Below are 23,613 nucleotides of genomic sequence, written 5' to 3'. Positions count from 1 at the left end.
GTAAAATGTAGGCGGGAATCGAGAGCTAGCGTGCATGATTCTTCATTTAAGTGATATGAATACCCAATGTTAAGAAATTTTCAAACCACTACTTCGTTTCATTGAAATGTTGACTGTTTTCATGGTGAATTAAAATTGAGATTTGGTCTAAAGAATAATTGTCTTTAAGTAAGTGTATGTGAATTATTTTTCAAACAAATTTTATTACATACCTCTGATTACATAACATTTTTGTATTTATACAGTTAGCAGTTTTCATTTTAAGAGTCCAATCACGGCTTAGTCTACCCTTACATACACGCCATTTACAACCTTTGGCGGTAAAAGATGATGCATTTGCAGAATATCTTAATATTTTAGGAATATTTGGCGATTGTATTTTTTGCGAATTCGTCCTATCCGCAAATATAGACAACCGCAGAAAATAACCGTTATACGTTAAAGAGGCATTTCTTTTACCTTTTTTTTTTTTTTTTTTTTTTTTTTTTTTTTTTTGATAAAGTGTCAAGTGATTTTCTTGAAACCTGATTTCCTTGTTAGATATAAAATGCATCATTCTTAAAAAGTAGAAACTTTCATTGTCAAAGCTTTTATTCTGAAGAAAAACTATATTTATTACGATCAACGCAAACTATGCTATTGCAAAAAATAAGGTGTCGTAAAAACTTAAAAATTACTTAAAATATAAGTAGCCTTCACATCTGAAATACATATGACTCAAGAGATTTTTTTCGAACAGTTTGCCATTATTTCTTTTCCCCTCAAAGCAAGAGATTTGACCAAAAAGCTCATATTAAACTTGATTTTTTTTAATGCAGCAATGTTTCTCTGCAAATATGAATGTATTACGGAACTGATTTATACCAGCAGATTGTGCATGCGGACTAACAGACTGACGCTTTAATTACATGCAAGCCTATTCCATAGCTGGTGATGGGTATAAGAAGAAAATATTCAATTTTAACTCCTTTCTTATTTAATGTTCCATTATGTCAGATGAACCTGATGCCTCACGCAAAGATCTTCATTATAGAAGTAGAATGAAATTTAGCGAAGAAAAGATTATAAACTGTATGCAAGTATATATTCTATGCTCTTAAAGTGAATAGAACATTCACTTTCATAAAACAACTTCATACATGTATTCAACCTTTATTGAATCACTAGATGTAAATCTTGATTTCCCTAACTCAGGTGTTTCTTCTCTTCACTTGTGTGCAATTTCTTTCCAAAAATTGAAAAGATAAGAAATGGGAAATGTTGAATTTTTTGACAGAGATACATGTAAAAAGAAACGCCTTAACATTCATCATATCTCTAAGTGCCATATACTATAAACTGAAATAGGTTAAGTTGTTTCAGGAAATGAAAAAAAAAGTTTGTCAACAGTTTAAAAGCAGGAGTCGCAATAGCTCTGTTGACCTAAAAATTAATTATTCAGCACGGCATCATTGTTTATGATGATTCCATTGCGCAAATTTGGATGGATAAACTCTGTTTTTACAAAAAATATCTATTAATTTTTGGCTATGTTTGATCGCATTTATCTCTGAGTTATATTTGTGTTTTAAAAAAAAAATCAGTATTCACGTTTCTATGATGTCGGCTTTTCGTTTATCTCGATTTTTATCATTTATTTAATCTTCAATTATTGAAAAACGAATCAGTCAGTGTACTTAAAAAAATTGAATTTCATATCAGTTGAAACATTCAAAGGAATTCATGCTATTGAGAAATAGCAATGAATAATTTTTGTCAATTATTTTTAATAACAGTTTCCTTCCAAAAAATTCTAAAAGAGATAAAAAGAGATTAAATAATCCTTCCGATATAGACTTATATCCAAACACGCCTCACTATATACTGGTTCTGTTGTATAGATGTAACACATTTTGAAAAAAAGATATAATTCTTGAAAGAACTTTTCTTAGAAATTGCATTTTTCTAAAAGTATCTCAGCCATAAATACTATTTATAGCAAGATACATGTAACAGTATTAAATCACAGTGTGTTGTGTATATACATACACATATTTATGTCATACAATGAATAAATATTCTTATGATTGTTAAAACAGAAGCTGCTGTTCCTCTTTATCATCATCAGCTGCGCATTACATGCCACAAGTTACCTAGAAAACACAAAGAAAAAAACCCTCCAGCAACAAAATTTCAAAAATCAATTTATTCCCTTATCTCCCAAAATATAACATGGTTCTTAAAAAAATAGACAGAAGCATTATGCTAAACGAAGAAATATACTGGTCTGACATTCATTTAAAACGTCATCAATCAAAAGGCTCCTTAATATGCAAATGTAGTAGAGCGTAATATTATGCAACATTATTATGCAGGTATCTGGATTTCAGAATAAATATATATATGGAATGGCGCTCCATGCTACGTGCCAAATAGCAATTCCGTATAGGTTCTGAAACATTAACAGTTGACATGGTTGTCCAAAATATATACTAATAAATACAGTTAAAGCCTGGCACCATCATCCCAAAATATTTCACTTAATCTGTTAAGTTCAAGCTGTGTAAATCGCAATATCGGTTAGTCAAAATTCCTGGATAAAAAATATATATTATCATTATAAAACTGGCACCAAATCTAATGTAATAAGCACTGTATGGTGAAGTTAAGGTTTAAGAAGGTATAAGAAAATGGTTAATATTTGAGGTAACAGGAAGTTGTCCATATTGAAACAATATAATATCCTGTCGTTAAAATGGCCCGTTCACTCTCCATTTGATCAGGGCCGAGTGCTTGTCGGAGCACACAAATACCTGGAAAAAGAAGAGAATATCATCCAACCTGCTCCAGAAACTCCATTTTTTTTTCTCACATAATAGTTGACCCTTCCACAGAAACCGATCTTTCCCGACCCTCAGAATGACTGTTGTTAAACACGGAGCGCCATTTCATATGAGATTTATCAAGTGTATTTTTTTTTTTATCTCTTTGAATTTATAAAACGAGAGAATCCGAGTCTCTTGAGAAAGTGTGGGAACATCCTTAATAAATATATAGCAACGAAAGCAATACTTACTCCGTGACATTTTCCAGGACAGAAACGTAATCTTGATTTGAATAACAATGGCTCTCCTGGCAAGAGAATAAAGGCCTTCATGGCGACTCTAGCTACCCAACCAGTCCCTGCACGATTCATTTCAGAGTAATTTCTAATGGGAATCTCCAAGTGCTGCTGAGCTGTTCTTAAGACACATCTATATAAGAAGGAAAAAAAGACTTAGTCATTCCAGCTATTATATAAAATTGATCTATATTGTCTCATTTTTACGGAAGCCCATTTAGGACCTATCAAAAATATTTTTGAATTCGATATAACGAATTGTCAAATTTGTTATAACGAATTTAATTCGTTATAACAGTTTCTTTGAATTCGTTATAACGAATTTAATCTGTTATAACAAAGAAGATGGGTGAACAAGGCGGGCGAAGTGCCTATAGTGCGACAAACATGAAGTGAAAAATAAAATCTCAATTAAATAAAAATTTTCTTTGATATTTCATGTAACATTAAAGTATATTTTATTGTGAAATCTCTACAATTTACAAAAATCTCACAAAGACTGAAATTATTAGCCTACGAAATAGCACACAAACACTAAAGAGGACAAAAAGGATCATTTTCTCACACTTTAACAAAATTTTTCGATATGAGTGGGTCTTCGCTCCATTTTTTTGAAAGTTGATCCTAAAAGTTTGCATAAAAATATACATTTTTTGGTTAACAAAAACATGGAGCAAAGACCCACTATACCTTAAAAGTACACTTTTATGACAAAACATTCGCATCTTTCCGAGAAATACTTGAAGTCCATTAAGTCAAGGGTCATATCACAAACACGATTTAAATGCCACTATTCATCAGAAGCTGCGTGGCGGAGTGGTTAGCGCGCTAGTCTCAAAGCAATATGATACTCCGGGTTTTTATTGTGAGGGGTTCGAATCCCACGAATACCATTTTATTTTTTTAATAAAAGAATAATTTTTTCCGAGATCTTTTTTTTATCAGAAAAGTTTTGTTGGTCATAATTTCATAAATTTCAATAATGAGAACTTTATTTTAAATACTTAATTCAAAAATTGAATGTGATTTTATTAATATCTGAAGCTATAGGCATTCTGCACGCCTTGTTCACCCATCTTCTTTGTTGAATTCGTTATAACGAATTAAATTCGTTATAACGAATTCTAAAACTTGTTATAACGAATTAAATTCGTAAAAATGAATTCTTTAATTTGTTATAAAGAATTAAATTTGTTAGAACGAATTCGACAAATCGTTATATCGAATTCATATATATTTTTCTACAGGCCCTGATTGTTGAATTTGATTAAACGAATTTAATTTGTTGTAACAAATTTTAGAATCTGTTTAAACGAATTTAATTCGTTATAATCAACTTTTTAATTCGTTATAATGAATTCAGCAAATTTGTTATAACAGATTAAATTCGTTATAACGAATTCAAAGAAACTGTTATAACGAATTAAATTCGTTATAACAAATTCAACAATTCGTTATATCGAATTCAAAAATATTTTTTAATAGGTCCTAAATGGGCTTCCGTACATTTTGCTCTATTTGCTCTATTTCCTAGATGCTTGCTCAATTCTGGAACTGTTGGTACGAGATTTTTATCATTAATTAAAAAAAGCTTTCGAATTAAATTTACAGCTGTAATTAGCATCGACTTGACAAAAAAATTAGAACAAGAAATATGATTTTGCAATATTATTTTGTACCACACCAGTAACAGTTTATGCAAAAAAAATCTTTGGAAACACAGATACCTAAGTGTTTATTTTTAATTATCTATGAAAAAGCCCCAAAATATGTGTACATGTATCTACATGATATATTTCATTATCTTTTCTTTGCGAACACAAGTTTTAAAATTAATATCAAAGCTAAGTGATATGATTAATATAAACTTTGGCTTGACAAAATAAGAGAAGAATCTGTGTTTGTTGTAAATGGGCACTGAATACTAACCCATTTTCAATGACGGTTTTGCTGACAACTTCGTTGGAGTTGGCGTTAATACTGTATACTTCTAAGTACTCGACCATGACACCGCGGACATCTGAAATGTAATATGATACTTACCACTATTTTACGACGCGTGCAAAGGTAAGTACAATTAGAAAAGAATGAGATTTAAATGATATCATGTGAATTTATTTTCATATATACAGTGATCATTTTCAGGAAATGTTTTACGAATAAACAGAAGTTTTTACAATATTAATTTTTCAACAAATATTAAAGCCACAGTAGGAGACACAATTCTTATATATCTATATCATTAGATTATATTGTGAATTTCAGAGACTATTCAATATCTTTATAAAAACAAAAACAAAAAAAATAAAGTTGTCAAGTTTTTGTTTTGGTCATAAGATTTTTTTGTGAAGAGGACTTTAGATCGATATTTAATATGATATTGTATATTAAACTTATTCTCATACATACAGAGATTACCTGATTAATATTCATAATGATATCCTATAAGTTGATGCATACTGTGATGACTACATGTATTTCGATGTCAAATGATATTGTATGAATTTATTTTCGTCCATATAGCGATGAACGATATTAATATGATATAAAGTGTACTTGTGATATATTTCTTCTTCACTAAAAATCAAAATGGATTTGATATCTAGCAATCATGAAATAAAAAACAATCTATACGTGGAAATTTCTTGCACAAGTATTCTTGTAAATGCCCCGATTAATCCTTGTGTGAAGAAGAATTCCAAAATTTGCTACTATATTATATTTCACTTTCTTTAAATGCTGTGACATATCTGAAACGTTGAGTGTCACATCAAAGTTAGCAGGCATTACTTATCTCTACATATTCTAGAATATGGGCAATTATAATGTTACCGTTTATAGACTCGGGCATCTTCGCTAGCCAAGGGTTTCTGATACGCTACTCTCCTCATCAGAAACCCTTGGCTAGCGAAGATGAGACTCGGGAAAACAAATTGTTTTTGTTCCAGTTATAATTTTGTCCGAGGAATTCTCGGGGACGCCTTTCAGAATCATTAACTTTCAAATATTGATAATCACCAAATATTGTTATGCATGCATTGTTTAAAATTTTCAAAATGGGCACCGTTGCCTGGAAACTAACGATATGAAAATTTTGAATTTCTTCTCTTTTTTTCTCATAAAACTGCCCAGACTATTTTCTTAAAAAAAGGATTGTTACCTGTTTCTGATTTCTGCAAAAAATGGTATCGGTTGAACGATCTTTATTACTGTTACCATGGAATCAAAGAGAAATCTTTGTTTAAATTTGAATTCTTCCTCTAAACTTATTTCAAACTATATACTTTTGTGTTAGTGTCCCCTAAGGTTTCTTGGGTTCAAAAATTTCCAAGATAGACGACATTGCCATGGAAACGAAAGGGTTATTTCTGAAAGTGTTTTTTAGAATTTAAACAATTGTAGTTGCTTAACTCTGTTTTTATCTCCAATAAACAAGGTACATGTAAGGGGGGGGGGGTCATTTCATGGTATTATATTTATTCAGGGTAAACTGAGGAAAGTCAAATTTGGGTGACATATGCCACTGCTTTCAGTGGCAAAATTTTTGCTTTTATTTCTATATATTAATGCAGATTACCTTGAAATGTTTTGTTGCGATGTCATGATTCAATTTTTTTAATATTAAACAAGGTGAGTGTAAATACAAAAAAAAAAAAATAAATAAAGAAAGAAAGATCATTATTAGTCTTTGCTTCCACCAAGATAAATTTAAAAAATGGTAAAAATTATATATTGCAAATAACATCGTTGAAAAATTTACATAAATGAATAAATACATTATTTCAGAAATATAAAATTGATTTCTGACAATGAAAAGCAATATTTGGAAGGAAATTAAATTAAAATGTTAACAGAACCTGCACACACTGACCCCCCCCCCCCCCCCCCCATTACAGCTGCTAAATAATTATCATAAGGAAAATTCATGTATCTAACATTCACCAAATTTCGTCAAATTTTGTTTGCAGTTTTCGTGTTACTTGCGCCTGAAAATGTTTAACTTCGTTTACCCCTCATTCATAATACATGTGCTATGAATTTAGATGTCTTGAGAACACCATATAAAAACCTCATTTAGCATCAAATACCACTGAAATGTTATATATCATTGATTAATTTCTTTTCTTTTTTCTCCTTTTTATTAGTGAATATTTCGTTTGGAATACAACACACAACAAACTTACCTGGAAGACCAACAGGTTCGAACTGCAGAATAATGCTCTCATTGGCAGCCAGTGCTTGCACTGGCTCTCCATTCATGTCAAGCGCCACCATGCGGAATGGGAAAGCTGTTTCTGTGATTTCTTTTGAAGTTCCTTGGAAACTGCAACATGGAAAACACAACGCTTGTCATGATGATGTACAATTATCCAAAATTAATATTGAAGACACTCATTTTTATTTTATACCTACCTATTTGTATGAACACAGGAAAGTTCCATAATTTTGTCACGTGGTCCAAACTGATTGTAGTTGAAAGTGCTCACAACGGTGGTTTTCATTGTTACATCACCTAACTACAAGAAGTAGATATAAAATCAACATCTTAGTTTTCTACAAGCACCTTTGATTCTGTTATTTCACATTATTATAATATTTGTTATAATTATTTACTCTGTTTGACTATTTCACGTTATTATAATATTTGTCATATTGACTTACTCTATTTGACAATGATTGTAATTTTTGTTGAAAAGGATCTGAATTTTAACAAAAGTGACTAGTAAAGGAACACGGTTGCACAACAGTATTAAATTTTGCTATATATTCTTACCAAAAATGCGCAAATTTTGAGATTTGTTAAAAAGAAGGAACTATATAAACAACAATTATGAGCTTCAAAGTCATAATAAATGATTACCTTTGGTGTGTCAGGTTGACGTGTGAGAGCGCACTCGGTCCTGTCGCTATGGAGAACCATTTTTTGCAGCTTCATCATATCCGGCATATCTGAGGGTACAGGCTTTAAAGCGCACGATTTTCTGTTCTTATAGATGTAAACCTCTCCTGTAAATCCAAGGGGTCTGTACGCCTCAATGACCATCTTGTCGGGGGCACATCTGGCTACAGCTATTGAGAAACACAGTGTACATATATTATTGTATCTATGTTAACCTTGCTTAGTGCTAACTTATTTTACGAACTTCCATGTGTATTCAAGTATGTTCTATGTTCTACATAAAAGAGAGATATTTTTAGATAAACATGACTGTTTGTTACTGAATAAGCGATGAAGTGTTTGTTCACAGGAACAAATCGTTCACGATTAAAAGATATTGAGAGTAACAGGGTAACAGCTCTTGAAAGCATTAGAATTTTTTTTTCTTATTTTCATACATTTATATTGTTTTATATTCTCAATTTTGGCTTTAAAGTAAAAATTTTATTCCTCATTACTGGATGGAATCTCGCAATGTTCGCCAATGAATCCATCTTGACAAAAACATCTGTTGTTCTCATAGCAAGTTCCGCCATTTTTACAGTCGACAGTACAGGCAGCAGCTGGGGTAATGAATTCTGCAAGACAATTATTGTGCTCATTGCATCTGACAAAGAGATCATAAAGCAATATTGAATTCTGTGTTTCTTTTCTGAAAGATTTTCAATTGCATATACACTGTACATTTAGAAAAGAAACGGTTTTATTACTTGTTTTCGCATACATGTGTGTTATTCTATGCTGTTCTGTTAGACTCACCTGTTTTTAACCCGCAATCGTGACCTTGGAAGCCTTTGGGACAAATACAGAAGCCATAGAAGTGACACGTGCCACCATATTTACAGCCGTAACCTCCATTGTTTGTGCAGTCGTACTTAGCAAATGCTATAAAAATATTCCTTTACAAATCAATAGATGCATGGTTTGAAAAGAAAGTATGTTCCCAAAAACTTTTTAAAAATTTCTTTTTATTTTTAAACACGTTTATACACATATAAAGATTTTAATTTTTCCTTTAAAAAATCATGCTGTATGTTAACTGCATTATATTATATTATGAAAATTTGATTTGATAAGATGAATCTCATTGATGTGTAATAAAGAAGCAAATTTACTGGAGATTAGAATAAGGTAATGAGGGTAAAGTTGGAACTGTTATTTACCTTTAATGCTTTCTTAACTTCGGGTAAATAATCATCACAATTACAATTTTCCTAAAACATTTATACAAACCTACTGCTGCCAGGCAACACGTGATGAGGAGATGTAAAATGGACATTCTGCAAAGAGAAATAAATTCTTATATTTGCATTCCCTGTTTCCTCCCACTATAAACCTGCACTCAACAGTTGCGTTCATAGGACTTTAGACGCAACTTGTTCTGCTGTGAGTTCAATTTCGTTTCTAACACTCGCACAGTACAAGTTAATACACCGATTTAACGCGTTCAGAAGTATATGTATCAAATGTTCTGCAAAAGGAATAAATATTAGTTTTTAATAATATTATCAGGAAAAAAAGAAATTCAAAATGATTATAATTGCTGATTTATATCTTTAAAAAATAAATTTCGGTCAAGATTTAATTGTATAATAAAACTTTTTACAAATTGAAAAGAACTGCTATATCTTTATTTTTTGTTCATATTTACGCATATTTTTGCAAAGAACGATAACTCTTCACACTAGGGTGTTTCACGTTCAAATGAAACGAAATATCTGTAATAGTACATCTATTTTAAGAAAGATTTCAGCTCATGAAATGAATTTTAAGAACTTAAAAAACAAAGTAAAAACATTATTAAGTTAAAATCAACATAAAAGCACTCTCTTTTTTTTCCAGAGGGTTTCGATGACGTCACAACTGCATCAAAACAAAAAAACGAAAATTTGAAGACGACGCGGCCGCGGTGTGTATCCAGATAACTGTGGTTGAGAATCAGAATATATCACGTATATTATTTGTAATTTATTGAGAAAGGGTTGATTAATCAGGTCTACTCATTTTATTATCATGCTTTTTTTTCCTTACTGGAGACAAGTAGCCGTACCCTTATGTAATCCAGTATTTCCTCTGATATTCTTGACAACATCACAGAATGCAAATATAAGTAATAAATAACGATCATTTAATGAACATGGCATTATGAATAGCAATATCTCTGCTGGCATATTTTCCATGATGTGCTAGCGCGCATCATGGAATATGCCAGCAGAGCAATTGCTATTCATAACGCCATGTTCACTGAATAACGTTGTTTATTTCTTAAATTACGTCACCAAGTAAAGTATTCAACATTTGACTTCATGGCCTTGATATGTAACACGTTATTTTATACGTGTTTTGTTATTTAAGGTTTTTCACATCTTATTTTGAAGGTATATTTACATGTATGTGCATAATTCATAAACAGCAAACCAAAACATCTTAAGATTAATAGGTTTCACTTCACATTTAATTGAATGAATGCTTGGAAATATGCTTATTTTGCAAAATCTATTAAAATGTCAAGGAAATGAAAAACAAGGCAAAATTTCAAAGTTAAAGAGTAAGTTTTTGTTTTCAAATTTACAGCAAATTTTCCATGCAACAATACAAGAATTCTATTTGATATTCAGTAAGCTGGATACATGTACATTCATTTCCTTGTTATTTTTCGAATATAGCAAACAACAATTAATAGAATAATGATTGTACATGTATTTATGTATTCAATGCGGGTATCAATGTAGAGGTTTCCATAAGGATTAAATATTTGTAAAATTCCTTTCTTGTAAAAATTCTTAGATTCACGCCTTTCATAGAGATGAATTATATCATTTATTTAAATGACGGTGTAAAACGTAAACAATTTAACACACAAGAAAGGGATCAGACACACAAGCTCTGACTGAAAGTTAGTAAAATATGATTATGTTTGATCCCCCAAAAACGACTAGAAAAAAAGTACTTTTAAAACAAGACAATCAAAACATCACAAGAAAAAGTTAGCAAAAAGATGGCACATCAAAACAAAATGGGCTGATTGTAAGACGTAAAATATGATAATGTCTTATCCCGCAAAAAACGACTAGGAAAAAAGTACTTTTAAAACAAGACAAACAAAATATCACAAGAAAAAGTTAGGAAAAAAATGGCACATCAAACAAAATTGCCATGGGTACCTATAAAACAAGACAATCAAAACATCACAGGAAAAGGTTAGCAAAAAGACGACACATCAAATAAAATAGGCGGGGATTTGAGTCACAAGCTCTGACTGTAAGTTACGTAAAATATGAAAATGTTTAATCCCCCCAAAAATGAGTAAAGTAGCTACATGTATAAACAAGACAATCAAAACTTCGTAAGAAAAAAATAGCAAAGAGAAGGCACATCAAAACAAAATGGCACATATAATATATTAATCATAAGAATAGGGAAAGGATCGAAGGGGTGGTGGTGGGTCTTCAAATTAGACGTGCCTTGTGTAAACGGTGGTCATTGTGCAGATATCAAAATACAACTGCCTCGCTAAGCTGACCACATGACTTTATACCCCCATCCTTGGCTAGGCGTAATTAATTGACAAATTGGTCAAGGCGTGGACCTAAGGATTTTTACTTTTACAATAAAGAAATTTTACAAGTATTTAATCCTTATGGAAAAAGTTAGCAAAAAGATTGCACATCAAAACAAAATGGGCCTCAAGATGTGATATGCAAGTCATACCGTGCAAGATGGCACGGATGAGATCTGCATATCACATCATACACGGTGTGCATATCACATCATATTGCCCAATTTGTTTTGATGTGCCATCTTTTTGCCAACTTTTTCATATGACGTTTTCATTTTCTTGTTTATAGTACTTTACACATTTTTTGTGGATCAGAAATTTTCATATTTTACGTAATTTACGATCATAGCTTGTGAGTCTGTATTTTGTTTTGATGTGCCATCTTTTGCTTACCTTTTCTTGTGATGTTTTGATTGTCTTGTTTAATAAGTACCCATTTTGATTTGATGTGCCATCTTTTTGATACCCATGTTTTTTGATGTGCGGTCTTTTTGCTAAATTTTTCTTGTGATATTTTGATTGTCTTGTTTTATAGGTACTTTTTCTAGCGTTTATGGGGGATCAGACATAATATTTTACGTAACTTTCAATCAGAGCTTGTTAGTCTGATCCCCTTCTTGTGTGTAAAATTGTTAACATTTATACCATCATTTAAATAAAAGACATAATTCATCTCTATTAAAGCGTTTGGATTTATTCAAATTTAGCAAAAAACTAGCCGCGGTGAGATTGTCTAGCATTAGAAGACATAGAGATAATTTTTCAATGTGATTAATCTTCTGCATTTGTATATTTCCCTTCTTAGGGGTTGGTGTACGTCATTTTTTTGCATACAAATATCTGAAGCACTTTGGCTGACATTCAAATCTTTTGAAAGGTTCATACAATTGAAAGTGATAGACCATATACTTTGTCAAAACAACTTCTTGAGATATTTCTCCACATCTTTTGCTAAATAACATTTCTTAGCCACAGTCATATTTTTACAGATGACCGAATATTAAAACTAATACATCTATATTCAAACTTAATCTTCTCGAAGAAAAGTTTCATTTTCAACAATTTTGGCAAACATTTCTAATAAAAAGCTAACTACAACCATTTTTTGGCCTTTTTGTAATTGTTTTCAAATAATTTTGCCGTGTTACACTGATTTAGAAGGACAATCGTTACATGACTTTTGTAAATCAAAACAGGATTGTCACTAAGAAACAATTGTGTTTTAGTTCATTAATAATTTATATACATAGATATACATAAATAATTGAATCATCTTGATCTAAAAAGTCATAAAGACCAAATAAAAATTTTGAAAAAGATTTTTCTGGTGATGTTAAAGTACAAAATATCTATTGAAATATTTATCGTGACAAGAGTAGATTATGAAACTTCTGAAATAGATAAAAAAAAAAAATAAAAGCAGCATATATTTATAATGCTTATCAACTCTTAGTCATATTTATAATGGAATATAAATGTTGTTAATTTGAAAAGATGCTTTCTTTCAGGCACCTTAAGGTGTAAATTGTCGTCTTTAAATGCAAACAAAAAATTGATTGCCAAGATTGGAATATATTTCTGTATCTATTTTGGTTGTAAATGATACATACATTATCAAAAAGTTCGTGGACTGATGCGATAAAATTAATACTATGTAGCTGATGATTACAAAATTTGTAGGGAACATAAAACAACAAAAGTTTAAGAAGTGTTGAAAATTTCAGCTTGTTGATAATTTGCCAAATTATCATTAAATAAAAAGAGCATTATATGATCACCCGGCGATGTCGCCGTTTATTTTTTTGACGTCCGACAACGTCATTATTTCTCCATGCCCGCTCCCTCTGCCTCAATACACTTATCTTGATGAGATTCTCTTGAGTAAAGTAAAGACCTAAACCCGTCTTGTTTATAAGACTTTACAATGTTATGAACACCTGATTTCAATGCATTAATATTGTAAATATTAAATCTATACATATGAAAAGATCCTCGCTTGATTTGCCAGCATAATTTTCTTGCCGGTGTTCAATGTCAACCAATGATCAACGTCACTTTTCGACGTGTCTGACTTTGGACACCCTGACTACAAATCGACATTAACCGTGTGTCTCTTTTCTTGCTGAATCTGTCTTGGTATTTAAACACAAGTACTCTGGATGTATTTTATTTCTCTGTAGCCTGTTTAAACATTCTCTAGGTCTATGTCAGGTTTTCCAGGGGCTGAAACTTTATAGAATGTTGTAAAATGACACCCTACCCCCTTTCGACGGCATTTTTAACCCCTATGTTGTTTGGACATTCCCTATAAAATTTACAATAAAATTTCATAGAATATATAGAATCAGGTAAAAATTGCAACTTTTACGGAAAAATTATGTCATATCACATGAGTGAATTAATGGGGATTTCGGATGACAAATGCTCATATTAAGAAGAGTTTTTCTCAGTTACACTCAGGTAGAAAATACGTAATGTTCGAGGTTGTGCCGCCTTGACATACCATTGCTTACAAAAACATTTACGATTCACTCAAAAATAAAACTTATGATATATAGTTTATTTTACGGATAGAAAAGAAGATGTTTATTTAATGTTTAAAAATTCATTGATGTATCTTAAGCGGTTTTAATTTTATGACGCTAGTCCACGAACTTTTTGATAACCCCTCGTATATAAAATTTCAATAATAAGAAGAAATTGTAAACTTTCTTTGATGTTCAGAATTCTACCTTTCTGCTACCATCCTTAACAATGTATTAATTTTTAATCACTTTATAGGACATGATAGTGAAATTTTGAATGAAAAATTAAGATCTGTGCAGTTATTAGCACTTATTCATATTACTTATATAAACATGACTAAAGTTGCTTTTTTCATAGTTTGTATCATCCGTCCTAAAAGTCAGCATGTAGCAAATTATGTTGACATCATAATGACATTGTTTGCAATTACAACCTAACGTTTTTTGTATGTTGACTAACATGTTTCCTACGAATTGTTAAGCCGTTGTTTTTTTGTTTTTTTTTAAATATCCAATTTGACTACGGATTACCTCGTTTACCAGATCAATACATAGGGACTAGCTGACAGGGCAAACTTACTCCTCATAGGCACCTTATCCCACATTTCTTGATTCCAGGGGTCCGTGTTTTTTTTTGTCCTGTTCATCATTTGTTTTGTTTCCAGGATTAATGAGTTTGATCACTGTTTGTTATCTTCCCCTTTTTTCGTTACAGGTATGTCAGATATTCAGATTTTTTCTTTCTTCCGATAAAATAATCATTATGATAAGGAATACACACTTTCTTTATCCAAAAACAGAGAGAATTCTCTTGCCGAACGTGATTGATTGATTAATTGATAGTATGTTTTACGTCCCATTAGAGAATTTTTCACTCATATAGAGACGACACCATATACCTGTGATGGGTTTCAAATTTAGACCTATACTTGACACTCAGGGCCTTTGAACAGTAAGGGTTCTTTATGGTGCCAATGCCTACCGTGACCTGGAACCTCGGTTGTTAAGGTCTCATCCGAAAGACCCGTGAATTTCACTTCTAGTGCCGGGCGCTTGGCGACGTCTTATGTTTAACGCGGCGCAGGGAACGATAATCAAACCCGGGCCTCCCGATCACGAAGTGAACGCCCTATCACTAGGTTACCGTGATTGGTTTCTTGCCGAACGTGAACATTTTATTCACCACTAATAGTAATGAAACACTCTGGCAATCTAGCTGTGGCGAGTAAGCATCTTAAAATTTAACGGATCCGGAAATGAGGATAATGGATAATTGCTAAAGTCCACGAACTAGCGACCTCCAGTTATGATTTTTTTGACGGTTGTTCTGACCCATACATTATTGTTGGTATTGATAAACATTACAGATTCTTACCTTCGAAAATAAACTTTATTTAAGTTTTTAAAATAAATCTGAGGAATGTACTTTCTGTCCGCAAAAAATAAATTCTAAATAATAAAATAGAGAGGTGGTATCATGTGTCTAGGAGTTGTAAGCATCCCCTGTTGACCCGTCACACCCGCGGCGAGCCCTATGTATTAATCCTGTAGATGAAATAATTCGTATTTAAATTTAGTTTAAAATAATGGTCTTCCAATTGGTATTTAACTAAACATGTCCGTCAAAATACGACCCAGTCATAGATTATACTTGCTAACAAGGTCATTATAACGGCATTAATATATAAGAAATGCTGTTGTAAAACGAAGTTCTTGAAATCACTGTAACATAAACTTATTTATCAGTAGCCTGCTTTGTTTTATACATTAATCTTACTCAGAGCATGCTTTTGAGTATCGAATATTTTGTATTAAGGAAGAATTGGATAGCTATGTGACCACCATCTCTAATATGAATTGAATTACTGTAAAATACAGCAAATTACCTAGAAGATACTTAAAGAAAAAAATTCTTATTGTTATCCTTCATCATTTAAATATTAAACATCACAAATATAATATTTGTTTTCATCAAAACCTGGTTGGATTTCAGGCTGTTATCTTCTTTAAGGTGAAAATATTAATTCATATGGAGCAAAGGGTTGCTTTTAAAAAAACTCCACAAAAAAGTAGCATTATTTTATATAATGTTGGGAGTTTTGTAAACTGTCATGGATGACGAATCCCTGCTGACATTTGTGCTGATTAGAAACAGAGAGTGTCTATTCTGTATTCATAGGGCATAGTATGAAAAATAACCGATTTCGAAGTCAATGTTTTTTTCATGTTATCTGGGAGTGAACGATGTACTTGTTTTAACATAAATATTAGTCCTAATTTTCAATTTGCGGTTTGACATTTAAAACCCAAATACAAAGATATTCGAATACAATACATTGGCAAAATCAATGCCAGAAAAAGTAAAAGAATTCAATAATTGTTAAATATTGACAACGAATTACCAAGAAAAATAAACTTGATTAAAAGAAAAATTTAATTCTGAAAAAAGATACTTGATTAAAGCGCATGCGTCGAGCTAAATGCGGCAGTTATATTGTTAACATTTGAAGACATTTTGCCTAGTGTAACTCATTCATTACCGGGGGTAATTGACAATTGTGTTTAGTTTCATCAAAGCAAAGCACAATTCACATTTATAGAAATAAGTTCGTAACAGTCGGATTCATTTCTAAAAGTCCAACACAATGATGTCTAGATGTCTGCAATCAGGTTTAAAAATTTTGATTTGGATTAAATGGCAATACAAATCTAAAATCAGATCTTTGATTTGTTGCTAAATTTTAATTTGTCACATCTCTCAGGATGATAACTAGCCAAAATCCATGCAAGTTTCGTTTACTTTATTTGTTGGGGGGGGGGGGATAAAAACTTAAAACTGTAATATACATGTAAAATTGCACGCTGTATTGAGTGGAGTTCATTTGTGTAGATTTTTGATGGCATCCATACATGAGTAAAATTTTCTTGAAAATTTGTTTTAAAAAAATTGTGCATCTTAATGTATCAGATAAAATAGAAAAAGAGAGGTCAGATTAACTGTTTTGAAAACATTATGAGAAGCTGTATTTAAATGGTAAACAACATAAAGTAAAAGGAAAGGATAAATATTTTATGGGTATTTCACGCATAATAGAAATATCTAGGTAGCTATAGTGCAGTATATCAGCTCAAAATCTTATTAACAAGTAAGTATCTGAGTAGGTTTTTTGAAGTTCTCTGTTAGATCTATAATAATAATCTATAATAAGAGAATCATCTTTGAAAGATATAGTAACATTTGAATTCAGGTAATATGCATCACACATAATTTACAAAAACAAATCGATGCCCCCCCCCCCTCCCACCCCCCAACCAAAAAGGTCAGGATTCAATAAACTTAAATCATTGGTTGTTTTGATAATAAATGAAATTAGTTATAAAAAGAATTATAAATTTTAGCTATTTAATAAGGCAAAACAGTCTAAAATTATATTTCCTTATAAGATACATGAAATAATTTTTAAAAAAGTCTGATAATCAATTGAGAAGTGTTTTCATAAGAATCGATTACAAACTTACGTGTTCTTTCTTTGGCAAGCAGCTAGAATCCAGAATCTTTCACCTTAATGAATTGCAAGGTTTGTCATCTAAATTATGCGCACTGTTACTTTCACAAATGTAACGTTTTAAAAATAATTAATACAATATCCTCACAAACCTTCAACCACAAGGGAAATGTTAATTTGAGATATGCAAATGAGCCATAATGAAATTCATTAGCCAGTTTGGATGCTTCAAGAACCCAAGAGGAACCCAAAGAGCAGTAAGTAATATTTGTATCAACTTTAATTGCCTATAATGAGTTATTGTGCAGTAGGTACGGGGGTCACTTTTCATGTGTATAAATATATGATATTTAAAAAGAAAACATTCTATTGATGTCAATTTTGAATATTATTTTCTTTTAATCTTTTGCACATATTTCTCTAAAAATGCATTTATTTTTGGGGTCTCCGATTAGTGTGGTGTCAAAAACGATAAAATACAAATCAATGGTGAAGAACAATGGTTTGATATTTATAATAGTTAGTATTAAATGTTGTTTTCACAACCGATTTAATTGAAATTACCTCGAGTTAATTCTTTATATCTTTTATTTTTTCTTTTTTTCTTTCATTCTTTATTTTCTGATAACGAGAATATTTTGCTATCCACTTTGATATAAAAATATTTTTTGAAATGATATTAAATGCATTAACACAAGACAATATCTGAGAAAAGTTTTGTTGATTGTGGTTTACATGTCGTTGAATTTCTTTATCTATTTCCTGGTTTAAGTTTGGATTTAAAGTCCTTATAAAAACAGAACTTTTGCAAATGGTTTGTTTCCCAAATATAATGCTTTAATTATAATATTTGAAAAATCCCATTACAAACCTTTAATGATAGGGTGGATAACGTCTATTCTAATATTGCTCTTATTTGCTATCTGCTTTAAAGCAAAACGCCAGCTTCAAAGAATCATTGTTGCAAGTTAATCTGAATGTTAATAAGCGGATCAATGCGTGGTACGCATTGAAATCAACTTCTTTTTCTAACCAGAATCTTTAGTAAATGTGTCTCCCGTGCAGAAATTCTGGGCAGGTGTTATATAAAATATCACTGTAAATAATGAGGTGTCACTAATGTGTTTTAGTAAGACAGTCGTCTAGTTTGACTAATTAAAACTGCATTTTCTATTTAATTTATGACAGTTACATTCTGTCCTTAAAAGATATATGTTTTTAAATGGTTTAATTGTTTTTAATTCACATTTGAAAAAAAGAAAAGTATGTCTAGGTTTATTAACAGTATAATGCATTGAACATTCATTTAGTTATGAAAATATTTACATGTATACTTTCACTTAATTTTCCTATATTCAAACAACTCATTTTCATAAAAAGCCACATGGCAATGTTTAATTACTGTTCAGGAATCAACTTCGCCCATGTTTGGTGTGACAGCTGTTAAATTGGTAATAGAATTTAGTGTTGCTAGACATTAATTCTATTCAATTTATAAAACTTTATAAAACTTAATTGAGGTTTCATTAATAATGTAGGATACTTAGCAATCTAGAACTTGGACTTCTTTGATATTTTGAACATAAACTATACATCATTTGACATCTTGAATTATTTTAGTTACCTTGGTAAATGATGTCGCACGATTTTCCTTGTCGGACAACTTTACTTAACATGTAAATTGAAAGAATGACAATTGCGAACACGTAAAAAGTGTACAAATGAAAAATAATGCACAATGGACAGTTCTTCCTGATATCATTTCTTATCATTGCATAACCTATCCAAATACTTCGTGACTACGCATCATGAACTCTGTCCGAAATAGACTACACTCTTATGGCATTTTTTCTTATCTTTATCTCATTTTTATTGTTTTAGAATAATGTCACCTTTCTTCCCACTGGTTTTCTTGAGCTTTGTCGGCTATGGTAAGTTTGAAACAGAAGGAAATAAATCATTCCGTACATAATGTCGAAGAACTGAAAAGAATGAAGAATGAGAGAAAAGTATAACAATGCACAAAGGAAAAACAACAACATCAACATCACAACAGCTGCTTTTTATTTCACTTCAATCATGGTTATCCTTAATAAGGAATGCTGTTTAATATTTAGAATGAATAGCTAAATGGAGTTTGAACTTAAGCGAGAACATCTGTATTCATCACAATATGCTAGGATAATGTATTGTTAAGAAGCTATTGTCTGGCTTCCTGCTAATTCACATTATAAAGCATCTTGTTTAGCTCCTAGTTTCTATTCTATTTTTTTCTAATAGTTGAAATGTTTGGCTTAAGCTAGTGATGATTAAAAATAAATTATACAAGCAATCAAAGAAATAAATATACATATACATGTATTAACATTCAGTGTAATTTTCTTTATGAAATCCATTAGAAATCTACAACATTCAAACCCCTATAACATACGAAACCTTGTCACGGCGCGGTAGAATACACGAATAAACTTCATATATTTTCAAAACATAAGGATCACCAAAATATATATTGTTTTGGCTTTATTTAATTAAAACAATCCCCCTGTGAATTGTTGTATATGTAACAATTGGACATTCAAAATTTGTCATTTTTCCTTCGCAATGTTCATTTGCGTTATTTAACTTTCCGAGTCAAAACGGCTCTTACGTTTATTAACCACATCAGTTCTGAAAAGCACTAAATTTAAAAAGAAAATGAATAAAATTAACATTTATGAAGAGAGAAAATAAGAGAATGTAAATAGAAGCATTGAATTCGTATTTTTGGATGTCGTCGGTCGTATAACCTGCTATTTAATTTCTTTGCACGGCAATGTGATGTAATACGACCGACGACATCCAAAAATAAGAATTCAATGCTTAAGTAATGTAAATTCATATAGTTAGAATCGATTAGTCATGTTTTTTACTTAACTTAAATTTTCTTCTTCTTTTTTTCAAATGTTATCATGAAAAAAAATGAAAAAAAAACCAAAATCACTCCCATATCTTTTTTGACGTACAGTGTATAAAGTGGATATTTAAGAGTTTTGTATCTTGTTTCTTTTTAATTTCTAGAATTGTTGGAATTGTTTAAACATAATATGTTAAGCTTTGTTGTTCCTAAAGTTAAGGTTTATTTGCAGGGTGGGGATACAATTGTCTGAACGCTGGTTATGATTGCAGGAATGGAGGGGCTTGCGATTACTTTGGAAGATGTAAATGCCCTCCAGGTTTCAGCGAGTATGACTGCGGTTTGGATTCTGGTGAGACTTGACTATGCAATAAATGTCAGAAAAAATCTTATTTCCACTTTCAAAATGTCCATATCGTTGAATTTACTTTGGCACCTTATTAAATAAAAAAGGATTTTAAACAATAATGATTGAGGGAACATCTTCAAATTGCAGTACATATTTATAGATAATAAAACCTTCTTTGTAAATCTATATGAAATTGAAATAACATGAAAGTAATGAATCCAAATTGTAAAACATCAGCTGCCATAACAACGGGACCGGCCTGCAGAGCCTCTTGTATGAACAAAGGAATCTGCTTCGGCGGGACACGCTGTTTCTGTCCCGAAGACTTCATTGGAACCAAATGCGAAGTACCTGTTCGTAAGTTTAAAAAATGGTTGTAAATGCAAATTTTTCATCCTTTTAAATAGTCACATAACCTTTAAGCCATATTTTATTGGATTTATTGATTTAATATGATTCAATATAACGTATTTTAGATGAAACGTGATGTCTAGAAACAGCTTGTAATTCGGAAGAGATTGGTTCTTATTAACTGTCAGAAGTCCTTCCTAATTTTCTTATATTTCTTAATGTTTTAATTTTTTATTATCATTTTAGTGAGCGCCGATTGTGGGATGTCCTCAATGAAAATAAGAGCGTACCGACCTCTTAATTTTAATGGAGAAATGTTCTTGAAGCAAAGCATGTTTGGCTGCAAGCTGAGAGAAATGTTTACCAACGTCGCAGGTTTTAAGATGTTTGAGTTAGATATACCACATGAAGCAATTTCCCCTTGTACGTTAAAGAAAACAGAAAATCCAGAGGTACATTGTTGACATTTTCTTTTTTTAAAGATAGATCCTAAAAATGAAATTCCAGGTTGATAATTCAGAATTCAGAAGACAGTGAAAGCGCAGTAAACATTATAATAGATGACCCATCTTTACCAATATAAAGGTTAAGCTTAAAGAAAAAAGAAGAAAAAATGAAACCTTTCATTTGTAAATTTGTTTTGGATTCGATTATCTATTGTCTATGTTTATTAAAAACAGACCGGAGACACAATATATGAAGTAGAAGTTGCCACTGCGCACACCAAGGGCCTGTTCAGTATGTCCGATACAGTACATAATGTCAAATGTGTCTACGGGCAAAGGTAATAAATATTCTACACTCTGGAGAAGTGTCTTAATCATGAATGATAATACACTAGCATTTGAATAAGGTATTTCCCGTTCCAATTAAATACCTCTCATAATTTTAATACTTTCATCAAATTTAGACGTATGGGAGAGAACCCAGTTGACGTCACGGCTGACCTAAACCCTATTTCTGTAAGAGTTGTGGATTCCAATGAGCGCCCTTTACAGCAAGTCCAAAGAAACGATGCTTTCTATGTTCTTGCAGAATCCACGGGAAAATTGCCAGGTACACACAAATGTGAAAATTACAGTCTATTTTACTCCGATATACTTTATCAAACTAGCTGTACAAAAATAATAAACTCTTTTAGATACCCAGGGTGCACGTATTAGATATCTGGAGGCCTATAGTATTGACAGACAGACTAACGAGGTGAAATCTATAAAGCTGATTGAAGACGAGTAAGTTGATTTTTTTTTGTATTATTGCTTGTGATGAATTCCGTAAGGTAAAATTAAATTTAACATACTTAAGTCTTATTTTTCTTTCTTTCACGTAGGTGTCCTATAGAGTCAGCTGTTAGTCTCTTGGGATTTACCCCTTCCAATGTGCCTTTCGAGTTAAACCAGAAATGGCTTGGACGAGTGGAAATGAAAGGTTTCTTTTTAATCGATGGTGAACCTCTGTACCTTGACTACCGCGCAAAACTCTGCAGGAGAAAATGTTATGAGGTATTTTGATCTAAATGTACCTTAATTATACTTACAAGAACACAACGCATGACATTAGTCACGTGACCACTAGACGCCCATTGTATCATCAATAATACAATAAACAACTTTTGAAATCTTAGAGATCCTTTTATAATTTAGCACCTTCTTTAATTATTTCATTTTGAGTTCATTTTTTTTATATTTCAGAAATCCTGTAATTCACCTGGACCAATAGAAATTCCAGTTAATAAGCCATTCCAAGATGTAGTCCAACCAATTGAAGTTGTTTGAAAACATTTTAGCACCATCTCAAAAAAATGTAATAAACTTACAGCAGTCCGTTCACTGAATTATTTTAAGGGGTGCTTAAGAATACGAGATGAACATTTGATTGGACAGTGAAAAGTCTATGTTACTTTCTTATTTGTTAAAAATCCTGTGATTGGTAATGTGTATATTGCGTTACTATTTTTATAACTATCAGTAAATTTCAAAAATAAAATCTTTTTTTAAGAAAAATGCTAAACAATAAATATGAATTCATTTATGTCGATGTGAGAAAACCGAATGATTAATTTACAAGTTTTAGGTCACCTTAGCACTCATGCGACTCATTGCTTTCTGTTTTCGATCATTGTTATCTATCGTCTTGCTTTAAGTAAGTAAAACTGTTCACATATTTATAATAAGCAAGGAGACTCCTACAACAATTCATGTCCCTCAAGTCCATAGATCATTCCCCAGGTTGGAACTTAATTGGTCATACATGTACATTGAAATTTATCTTACTATTTACCTTATCTATCATATCGAACATTAATAGACAAGCTGCATAACTATTGTAATGATCATTAAGTCTTCACTAAACTGTAAAATTGAAGACAAATTTGACTAGAGTTTCAGCTTC

General features: G+C 31.3%; 2 protein-coding genes across 3 annotated transcripts; one reads left to right on the top strand and one right to left on the bottom strand.

Annotated features, from left to right (window-relative positions):
• Positions 1–1,136: 1,136 nt before the first annotated feature.
• LOC133175938 (gigasin-2-like) lies at positions 1,137–17,736 on the bottom strand. 2 transcript variants are annotated; one of them, XM_061311094.1, is made up of 10 exons: positions 17,643–17,734; positions 9,273–9,319; positions 8,799–8,924; positions 8,498–8,617; positions 7,962–8,170; positions 7,514–7,617; positions 7,285–7,424; positions 5,030–5,120; positions 3,056–3,233; positions 1,137–2,132 (listed from the first exon to the last, which is right to left on the bottom strand). In XM_061311094.1, exons 2-10 carry the CDS (start codon positions 9,316–9,318, stop codon positions 2,115–2,117), a joined length of 1,032 nt encoding a protein of 343 aa, XP_061167078.1. In that variant the 5' UTR covers position 9,319; positions 17,643–17,734; the 3' UTR covers positions 1,137–2,114. The 2 variants fall into 2 exon arrangements, with proteins under 2 accessions (XP_061167078.1, XP_061167077.1); XM_061311093.1 differs by lacking the exon at positions 1,137–2,132 and adding an exon at positions 2,164–2,792 and having other exon boundaries at positions 17,643–17,736.
• Positions 17,737–17,842: 106 nt separating this feature from the next.
• On the top strand, positions 17,843–23,253 carry LOC133175937 (EGF-like domain-containing protein 2). The gene is made up of 10 exons (XM_061311092.1): positions 17,843–17,886; positions 19,511–19,560; positions 20,755–20,874; positions 21,109–21,228; positions 21,469–21,674; positions 21,903–22,006; positions 22,133–22,278; positions 22,364–22,454; positions 22,553–22,724; positions 22,914–23,253. Exons 2-10 carry the CDS (start codon positions 19,515–19,517, stop codon positions 22,995–22,997), a joined length of 1,089 nt encoding a protein of 362 aa, XP_061167076.1. The 5' UTR covers positions 17,843–17,886; positions 19,511–19,514; the 3' UTR covers positions 22,998–23,253.
• Positions 23,254–23,613: the final 360 nt, after the last annotated feature.

Source organism: Saccostrea echinata, unplaced genomic scaffold, assembly GCF_033153115.1.
Source record: "Saccostrea echinata isolate AGI-Se365-2 ecotype Australia unplaced genomic scaffold, CSIRO_AGI_Sech_v1 ptg000064l, whole genome shotgun sequence".
In the NCBI taxonomy this organism is placed as follows: domain Eukaryota; kingdom Metazoa; phylum Mollusca; class Bivalvia; order Ostreida; family Ostreidae; genus Saccostrea; species Saccostrea echinata.
The sequence above is the reverse complement of the archived record's forward strand: the minus strand, read 5'-3'. Positions and strand labels throughout refer to the sequence as shown.

Coding starts and splice junctions, on each gene's coding strand:
- LOC133175937 (XM_061311092.1), top strand. CDS start 19,515: ATGTCACCTTTCTTCCCACTGGTTTTCTTGAGCTTTGTCGGCTATG. Junction 19,561..20,754: donor CTTGAGCTTTGTCGGCTATG/GTAAGTTTGAAA, acceptor GTTTATTTGCAG/GGTGGGGATACAATTGTCTG. Junction 21,675..21,902: donor AGAAAACAGAAAATCCAGAG/GTACATTGTTGA, acceptor TATTAAAAACAG/ACCGGAGACACAATATATGA.
- LOC133175938 (XM_061311093.1), bottom strand. CDS start 9,318: ATGTCCATTTTACATCTCCTCATCACGTGTTGCCTGGCAGCAGTAG. Junction 8,925..9,272: donor GTGTTGCCTGGCAGCAGTAG/GTTTGTATAAAT, acceptor ATATTTTTATAG/CATTTGCTAAGTACGACTGC. Junction 2,793..3,055: donor GTCCTGGAAAATGTCACGGA/GTAAGTATTGCT, acceptor TTCTTTTTCCAG/GTATTTGTGTGCTCCGACAA.